Source organism: Ambystoma mexicanum, chromosome 5q (genome assembly GCF_040938575.1).
Source record: "Ambystoma mexicanum isolate Mex_15411 chromosome 5q, UKY_AmexF1_1, whole genome shotgun sequence".
Taxonomy (NCBI): Eukaryota; Metazoa; Chordata; class Amphibia; order Caudata; family Ambystomatidae; genus Ambystoma; species Ambystoma mexicanum.
In genome coordinates, this window is record NC_090933.1 from 61,500,948 (window position 1) to 61,511,022 (window position 10,075).

General features: G+C 46.0%; 1 protein-coding gene across 3 annotated transcripts in view; it reads left to right on the top strand.

The window, feature by feature from the left end:
- The window catches only part of LOC138497209 (uncharacterized), a 306,729-nt gene extending 296,891 nt beyond the window's left edge, over nt 1-9,838 (top strand). For all 3 annotated transcript variants that reach the window (XM_069620532.1, XM_069620531.1, XM_069620533.1), the window contains one exon: nt 9,521-9,838. In XM_069620532.1, the coding sequence (XP_069476633.1) occupies nt 9,521-9,576 (56 nt within the window). In that variant the 3' untranslated portion in view covers nt 9,577-9,838. The remainder of the gene's footprint in view (nt 1-9,520) is intronic.
- The last annotated feature ends 237 nt before the right edge of the window (nt 9,839-10,075 follow it).

Sequence of the window (10,075 nt, forward strand, 5' to 3'; positions counted from 1 at the left end):
CTACACCAAATTGCAGCAAAAGGTATCATGGTGGAAAATACTGGTGATTAAAGCCTTTATGGAAGGGGTTAAGAGGGTTTATCCTCCCATCTCTCACCCAGCCTCTGGATGGGATCTGAATGTGGTTTTGACCAGGCTCATGGGAGCTCCTTTCGAGCCTATGCATAAAGCAAGTCTAAAAGACCTGATTTATAAAACAGCCTTCCTAGTGGCTATCACTTCTATCAGAAGGGTTAGCGAACTATAGGCTCTTTCTGTTTTAGACCCCTTTGTGACAGTCCACAAAGATAAGATGGTTCTGCGCACACATCCCAGGTTTGCGCCTAAATTCATCTCGAAGTTCCATGTCAACCAGTCAATCGAACAACCAATTTCTTCCAGAACCCTACTAACCTGGCTGAAAGAAGCCTAGATGTGCGCAGGGCAGTCCAGTTTTATCTGGAAAGAACTAAACCACTAAGGAAGACTAAACAGTTCTTTGTTTCAGTGGCAACTGGTAGAGAAGGGGTCTTCTAAATCGGCTATCTCAAGGTGGATTGTCAAATGCATCACACTATGTTTCTCTCTTGCTAAGAGAGAACTGCCCTTCAAGCCTAGAGCACACTCTACTCGAGGCACTGGCGCATCCATAGCATTCATTGCAAATGTTCCTCTCGAGTCCATTTGCAAAGCGGCAACCTGGAGTTCTGTACACACCTTTACAAAACACTGTTGCCTAGACACTCATTCTAGGTCTGATTCTCAGGTGGGACAAGCAGTACTAAGACATCTTTTCTCTACTGTTCCTTCTCACAACCCACCTCCAACTCCGGGTACTGCTCGCTAGACTATGCACAGCATGTGATTCTAAGCAGATTAACAAGCATCAGAAGACATGCATTACTCACCATAATAGCATTTCTGATGATTGTATCTGCTTAGATTCACATGTGCCCTCCCTACCTCCCCGCTCAGTGGTGGAAGGAACATAGACGTTTTACTACTTTCTTTCTTTATGTACTCGCTCACTATAGCCTTGGGCTCCCTCATGGCAGAAAAAATACAATCAAAGGGACCACGGCGCGTGAGTTATTTTGGGTACTACACACGTCACGATGGGGATAGTGTTACAGACACGCCTATGCCGACGTCCCCTTTCGGTCCCCGAAAGACAAGATGCAATACTCCGTGGTTACCACTGGATGTCGGACCATATGCACAGCATGTGAATCTAAGCAGATACAATAATCAGTAATGCTATTACGGTGCGTAATGCATGTCATGCCAAATGGCCAATGGCTGACAGTAGGTAGACAGTAAAACTTAAAAATGTAAGATACAATATAATAGGCGCTCAACCGTTAAAAACAAATCACTGTTAAAAGTTAAACATTTTAAAACCAAGGGACTATTAAAATATAATATAAACTGAGTTCACAACAGGACACGGCATAGGCCAAGGATCAGTCCCGGCTGGCCTTAGGAGCAAAAAACGCCTGACTGGTTCGAGGGGCACCCAAAGTTTGACTCCGTCAAATCCCCCCCCCCCCCCCCCCCCCGCCCCCTTTGCTCCCTAGCCTGCCTATGCACCGCTTTCTGTTCCCCTTCTTGTCATACACCCAGCGATACTCTTGGTGGGGGATAGTAGGGGGGGGATAACAAGATAGTGGGGGGTAATGTCCACACCACTCCGTCCTCGTGCTTGTACCGAATGTTATACATCCAGTCGCACATGTTGCGTAGAGGGCCCGAATGGGTGTTAGGCAAGATTGTATGCAGTGTCCTGTCGGAGACTGCACCAGCCTTGTCCTCATGGCATTAGTTGACCCAACCTTTGGTATAAGCATGTACTACACAAGTTGGTAGAGTAACTGAGCAGCCAGGCTTATCTCAAGAGGGGTCAATGTGAGCTATATTATCACACAGATTCACACCGACAAGTATCCAAGTAAACACTTAAACTCGAGGTTTCTTGGTTAAACAATTATTCAACTGACTGTTAAATTAATAAATAAGCCTTCTTTAGAAGGGAGCAAAATATGTAACACAATAATATACTTAAAAAATACTCTTTTTCAATAAAGCAGTAGATACCCATTTGGAATGGCACACAGATACTTCCTACACCCTGAGGTGACTTAAGTAACTAGGACACTGTGGACATTGATATATCGATGGCACATTTAGAGCATTACTGAGGTTGATGTCAAAAGGAAAACATGAGGGAATAAAACAATGGTTAACACATATTCTTAAGCAGGTAAGTACTTTTGAACCCTCTAATGCAAAGTAAATTAACCCTTTCCTGGGGGAAAGGTAAAGCACAAAGTCGGAGATGAGTCTTTCAGGGCGTTAGGACAATGTGAGGTGAGCTGAAGCACTTGCACGTAGGTAAAAAGACTTGCACAATGTTTTAGAAGTGTTGGTATAAAATGAAATCACTGTAGGGCCACAAGCTGGGAGGCCTGTGAGGGGCAAAGCTGCAAGCAACTCTGCAAAAGCAACCAAGACAAGACTCAACTGAGAGCTAGCAAGGCTACACAACAAGAGATAAGCAACCCCTTAGTTTTACAGTACTTTTGGTTAGATGAAAGTGGTTCCAGCTGGCTTCTATTCCTGTGTAGGTCTGCAGATCCTGTTGTTCCTGGGCCTCAGTTGTGGGGACAAGAGGAAGGGCGCCTGGGGACTCCTGCACTACCAATTGAAGGTCGACTGCAGCAATGGGCAAACTTCAGATCTGCAGCACTTCGCGGTTTCCGTTTCTTGTGACTCTCTCAAATAGCACCACCGGGCGGTTCTTGGATACCTTAATGGACTTTCCTCGCATCTGGAGTCCAGCACTCTGTTGAGGTGGCTCAGGCTTGGTCAGTCCTGCTTAATGTGAGTCCGGAGGATCTTTCTGGAGCTCGGGTCAGACTTAAGAATGACACAATCGGTTCCTGCAGCAGCAGTGGAAGTGAAGTACAGCCAGCTCCGAGAGGCTGTCCAGACGAGTTCGCTTTGGGGTTGATTGGTCCCACCAACCAAAGGGGAGAAGTCGTCCATTGCACGGCTTCTCTAAAATTCGGAGCTTCACCGGGCAAACCAACGGTCCAGGAGTTGCAGCAAGAGTCTCTTGCAAGTTCTTATTGGGATTCCTTCATCCAGTGGTTGACTTCCAAGCCTCGCCTTTTATGCAGGTTTCTGCCAATCATTTGCAGCCAAGCTTTCAATCACATAGCAGGGTGGCTGTCCTCAAAGGACAGCCAGCTCGCCAATCACCTATGGTTGCATTCCTGTAACCAAGGGTATTGAGCACAGGGATTTTCGGGCACCTCTCTCACTCCCTGCCTCTGCCAGACACGCTGGAGCCAGAGGCGGGCTTCACCAGTGAATCCCACCAAAAGACAAAACTAACTAAGGGACCAAATCTCAAGAATTAACTCTCCAAAAAGAAATGGCAAAAAAGGAAGACCGGGCCATTTTGACAAAATGGGCACCTATGGGTGCTTTACTGCAGCTGCAATTGCAGCCCGCTTTAAAAACACACAATGGTAGGAAAAAGTAAACCACTTCATGCAACCAGCCATTCATTGTAGAAAGGGTAACATAAACATGTTACATGAGAAACCAGACAAATGGGCTACAAAGTAACCCCTCCAGCACCCTATTGTAAGATAATGTGTGCTGGGTCTAGAAAGTTACAAAATGTAAGTAAAATCAATTTCACTTCACTGCTCTTGGAAACAGTAGTTTCCCCAAGAGAAGATATTTAAACATTTGGGAAATCTAAGACTTCCCTCTGTCACTGCACTGAAGGTGCTGTGTCCCACTATGTAAAGATGATTTCTATGGAGTTTGTCAGACTCCAAAGTCAAAAGAAACAGTGTCCAAATCACAGAAAAATACGAGAGTGGGGAAAAAGGTCTTGCTCTTTTTTTTTTTTCTTTTTTTTTTTTCTTTTTTTTTTTTTTTTTTGGGGTGGTATCACGTCTAGACCTCCTTCTGTTCCAACTTTATTGGTCTTACTATTCTCGTATGGTCACCCCGACAGTTGCTTCTCGGGTCGCCCTGCAGCCTCTGGCTCCGAGTGTCCTCAGTTCAATGCTCGACAGGAGCAAAATGGCTTGGCACTTCTCACACTTGGCGCGAACACCAAGCGGCGCCAACACTGCACTCTTCCTACCACCGCAGGCTTCACCGCTCTAGGTTCAGGAGTTGGTTTTTATGTGGTGAGGGCGTGGTCTCCTCAATGGTGCAACAAACATGGAAAAAAATCCTTCACATAGCTGCTCCAACACTGTGCCCTTCCCGTGGCCTTCACCGCTCCAGATTCAGCAGTTGTTTTTTTTGTGATGGGGGCGTGATCTACTCAGTGGTGCAACAAACACGGAAATAATCCTTCACCAAGCGGCGCCAACACCACGCCCTTCCCACCGCCATGGGCTTCACCTCAGACGAGAGTGTGACAGCCCTTCTGCAGAAGCTGCATTGCCTCAGCAAATCCAGACGACCACAGTTTGCAACTACAAGTCTTTGCTGGGGATGTTGTCTTCATGCATTGCACTGGTCACCAACTGCAGACTACGCATGAGACCAGTGCAGCTGTTCTTGGATGCCAGCTGGCTACAAGCTTCAGGCTCCTAGGAGGACCACAGTACGCTAACTCCAGCTTTCAGGAAGGGCCTGCTCTGGTGGTCAGTGATTGAACACATCCTTCAATGTGCCCACTTCAGGCTCGCTGACCTTCGAATGGGAATTGCACGAAGACCAGCTACACCTGTTTAAGGAGTGGGGAACCCCGGAAATTGACCTGTTTGCCACATTCAACAGCCGCTGCAAGGCCTTTGGCAGCCGGTTTGCTCACCCGGTCAGTTTGGGGGGACGCCTTTGCGTTCACATGTGAGGGGATATTTCAGTGCCCCCTCCCCCCATTCCTCTGGTGCCATGAGTCCTACACACGTTCAAACCGTTTTGGTGCAGACTGATGTTAGTGTCCCCAGTGTGGCTGAGGTAGTATTGGTACTCTGAGCCCCTAGCTCTCTCAGCGACAACTCAAATCAGGCTACCCCCGCACCAGTAACCCTTGTCCAGGAACCAGGGAATGGTTCTGCACCACGACCCGGCCTCTCTCAATCTGACCGCCTGGCTCCTGTGTTCCTAGAATTAGGGACCATTTCCCTCCTGCAGGCTTGCCAGGAAGTGTTGGCTAAAGTAAGGGCCACAGCCACTCTAAAATGCTACAAGAGCAAGTGGAAGCGTTTCCAGGTGTGTTGCAGAAGACCTCACCTGCAGCCCCAGACCATCAACCCAGAGAAGCTGCTGCCGTAGCTCTTGTCGCTAGCGGAGTCAGGGTTTACGCACTCCTCCATTAAAGTGCACTTGGCCGCAATATCCAGTTACTGCTGATCCTCTGGAAAGTCTTCCCTCTGGTCTCATTGGCTAGTCAAAGAATTGCTACAAGGCTTGATTTGTTCATTCCCTCCAGTCCGCCGCCCCACCCCAGCCTGGGAACTCGAGGTACTGCTCACAAAGCTTATGAGATCCCCTTTTGAGCCCCTGCACCAGGCATCCATCAAACACCTGTCGTGGAAGACCGCTTTTTTGGTGGAAATAACGTTTTTGGTGAGATGGGTGGGAGAGATACAGGAGTTTTCTTCAAAACCGCTTTATTTGACGTTCCACAAGGACAAGGCTGTATTGCGGACTAATACAAAGTTTATACCTACGATACCTTCATCCATCCATCTTAACCAGCAGGTGGTGTTGCCAGTCTTTTTTGGCTCTCCCGCATCGCCGGCAGATCGCACCCTGCACACACCGATTATGGTGCGTGCCCTCAAGTACTCAACAAGAGAGTGGGATGACTCCAACCCTATTACCCCTTACATCACAAGAAAAGAGGGGCGCCATCGATTTCCACAACATCCCACCCAACACTGCGAAGCCCTGACAACCAACAATGCTACTCAATGAAGAAGAAGCCATCACTGATCTTCAACCAAGCATCATCACAGCAGAAGCGCCACAATTGATTAGCCCTGCTATCAACCTATTGGACTGCTTCAATGAAGAAGCAGCTGTCGCCGTTCTTCATCCTACCAACATCAATACGGAAACACCACGACCGGACAACTACAAACCGGAACGACTAATAACCACAAAACAAAATCACACCCAGAGAATTCACTGCAACCTAATAAATGCAAGGTCAATGTCCAAACATTCAACTGAAATATACGACCTCCTATCAGACGGAGGCATAGACATCCTATTTGTAACAAACGTGGCTAGACGACAACTGCGAGATCACCCTCAACCACTGCCTGAAAACATCAAATGCATCCAGGCAAACAGGAAATCCAAAAGAGGGGGGTGGGTGGGCTAGCGATCATCCACAAGGAGCAACTGGCCATCAAAATGGAAGACCCACTAAACATCGCTAAATGCGAATCCTTACTACTACGGCTATCAGTAAACCCCAAAACAAACCTGAAATTCATACTGATATACAGACCGCCAACCTACGATGCAACTTTCGTAGACGCCTTCACGGAAGCAATCACCATCCTAGCCATCAAGTACAATCATCTGATCCTCAGAGATTTCAACATCTGGTTCAACGAAGAAACCACAACCACACAAAAATCCTTAATTCCCCCCCCCCCCCCCCAACTAGCAGCCATGAACCTACAACAACTAGTCAAAGGAGCAACACACTTGACAGGGCACACACTTGATGCATTCTTCGTCAACAAGGATCTCATCACCACGGCATCCCCAATTCAAATACTCTGGAGCAATCACCTCATCATTCCAGTCATAACACAACAGCCGCTCCAACACAGAAGCAACAAGAAAAACCACTGAGCATGATGAAAAGAAATTGGACAACCATAAAAAACACCAACCTAACCGAGCTCCTGGAACTCTGCAAACCACAAGCAACAACCATGGAAGAAGCTGACCTAGACAAAGTTGCCCTGCTCCATACTTGGATCGCAACAACCCTAGATAACCTCGCCAAAGAAAAGCCCTTGACCCCATCACGTAAGAAAACAGCAAAATGGTTCACCCCACTACTCGACGCCATGAAAAGAAAAAAAAATGAAAACTAGAAAATGAATGGAGGACCAACAACACCACTGCAAACAAATTGAAATTCCTGCAACAAATCTGCTCATACAAAAAGGAAATACAAAAAGCAAAGAGGAAACACGACAACCAAATCTTCAAAGCACCAAACGCCCAAAAAGAACTCTTCAAAATCATAAACGAAATAAACTCACCGGGCTGCAACAACACACCAATTCCATTGATGAAACTATGCGATGACCTAGGAGACCACTTATAAAACAAAATAACTTCCATCCAACACACCATACAAAACAGACCAAGCGATCACACCTCAAACCCCACCGACACCCACGAGGAACATCCAAACAAACTATGAAGCTTCCCAGAAATATCAGTGGAGACTTTCATCAAACTGGTAAACCAAAGCAACAAATCAGTCTCTCCTGACATACACAGAACCCAAAGAAAGGACCCCACGACAGACCATAAGACATTATGAGTAATAGCCACAAAAGGAGGACACTATAGACTGATCACATACTCAGACCTAGACTAAAGCCCTAAAATGACTCATCCACTGCCTCCCCCGTACCATATCCAAACTCCCAAGAGACACATTTAGATAGTTTGTAAGGGGAGACCACAACACCTGCTCCAACAACCAAGGAGGAGAATAGACACCCAACCCACATTAATCAATCCAATAGAATTAGAACACTTATAGGGCTTGCAAGAATAGAACGGCGAGCGCATCACACCATCCTAAAACCCAACCCACAACACTCCATCAGAAATAGAACACTTACAGAGCGCGTTAGAATAGCACAAGGAGCGTGTCACACAAACCCAAAACACTGCCAGGCGTAACCCCTTCGCCCATTCTGACTAGATTGGGAAGATTAGCGAGCGCCACACTCAGACAGAGCTCTGAATGTTTCTGCAGACTTGTCTCACTCAAAAATCTCACACAACCATCTCTCGCACAGCAACTTGCACGCACTTCACAACACCGCAACAACACATAAGCCGCACCAACAGCACATGAGGACTGACATCGATCCGATCTTCGCACCAGGGCTCAGCACCCGGTGTATACTGAGTTGAAGCTGCCAACAGAACACCACTCCTCTCACTATCCTACTCCCACTTCACCTACTAACCCATCCCACCTTCTCGTTTGCAGATCCGCCTGAGCGCTTGGGGACCAACTGTGTTGGTGACGGTGCGCGGTACAAATACCTTTAACATTTAACAGTCATTCTGTTTAAGGGATCAACTGTTTGTGGCATTTGGACCTACAGGGCCAGGCAAGGCTGTCTCTAAATCTTCAATTGCTAGATGGATTGTGGCCTGCATCTTTCTGCCACCAGCAGGCGAGCAGACCGCTCCCGGGCACATTCCTCTAGGGCAGTGGCCGCAACCACTGCATTTCTCTCAAGGATTCCGCTGCCATACATCTGCCGCGCAGCTACATGGTGATCGGTGCACACATTCACCTGATTCTACTGTGTCGACTGGGATTCTGCAGAGTCTAGAGTCAGCCAGGCAGTTCTATGAAACCTGTTCGCATAAGGTTGGTAAATCTCCTTTGGTAAGTGATACAGGAAGCTCCTCCACCCTTGTGTATTGGTTATTGTTTTTACTGCTTTATAATCTATTCACAGCATGTGAATCTATGAACGATTCATGGCTAGAGAAGGAGCACGTTAATTTTACCTGTAACCCCTGTTCTCCAGCATTGGGATATTTCATAGATTCATGTGCGACCCTCCCTCCGTCCCTTCATGGCTCGTTATTTGTCTCTTACTGCCACTTCATGTGCGCTTGCCAAATCTGAAGATTGCCGACACGCAAGAGTTGAGTATTTCCTATTGGCTGTGGGCCGTATGACCTAATACGACAACGATAGAGTGCTAAAGTAAAGCAAGTTTCCGTTTAATTTAAACTGCTCTATTTTACCGAGGATTCCCAGCCTGATGACTGGCAATATTCAAAGCATGTGAATCTATCAAAGATACCAATGCTGGAGAACAGGAGTTACAGGTAAGTAACTTGTTCCTTCTCTGTGGTTGGGGATTTACATTGTGTTTTTATACGCTGTTATGAACTTTGTAATAAGCTTAATGCAGTCCATGTCGGGATTACTGCGTGCTCTTAACTGAATCATATTATGTGAAGTACACCTGTGAAACCATTGCCCCGCAGGACTTCTGATCAAAACCACCCGCCTCTTAATATGCTAGCAATCTATTGTGTATTGCTTGTTACATTAACAATAGTGAGCAGAAACAACTGCAGGTTAGTTCGATATCGGCAAGTTGAAGTATCAACCCAAATCTGCAACCTTTCAGAAGGGGTGTGCCAGGGTAATCAAATAAGTGTTACAAGCAACATTTCTCGTCTTCCAATATTCCTCCATACAAAAAGCATTTGAAGCACATATTGGACATTTTATAGTAGTTAATCGTTTTTTTTTCTTTTTCAGAAGTGAATATTGCAAACTTGTTGAATCTACTTGTTCAAACCGGAACCATAAAATAAGACTACTCCATCTGTGAATTGATGAAAACAGAGTCTCCTTTTACTGCTCAACTGTCAAAGCATAACTCAATTCTAGTTTTCTCATTAGTTGCACATTAGCAATGACAATTTTAGAGGAAGTATACCACTGTAGTAATGTTTGTTTAAAACATTTGCTTAATGTGCGTTTCTTATTGGAAGTTAACCGTAATTCAAACCCTGTTCCCTTTGTTATACTGGTTTCAACATTTTTTGCTTTGCAATAAAATGTTTTGTGAATGGAGTTGCCCAGTCAGTCTTATTTTATCTACAGTTATAAATCAAACTACAGGAGTTGAACTTGGAGTTACTGGCCCAGAAGGTGTAAGAAGCTCCACAGTGTCAGGATTTTCCTCTGACCAGGAGTTACTAATCGCGACCCAGGCGCTATATTAGTGAAGTCTCATGAATGAGTTCTTATGATGTACATTTAATGAATGGTTAAAATAAATGAGTACCACAAGAAGATTAAAATAAACTA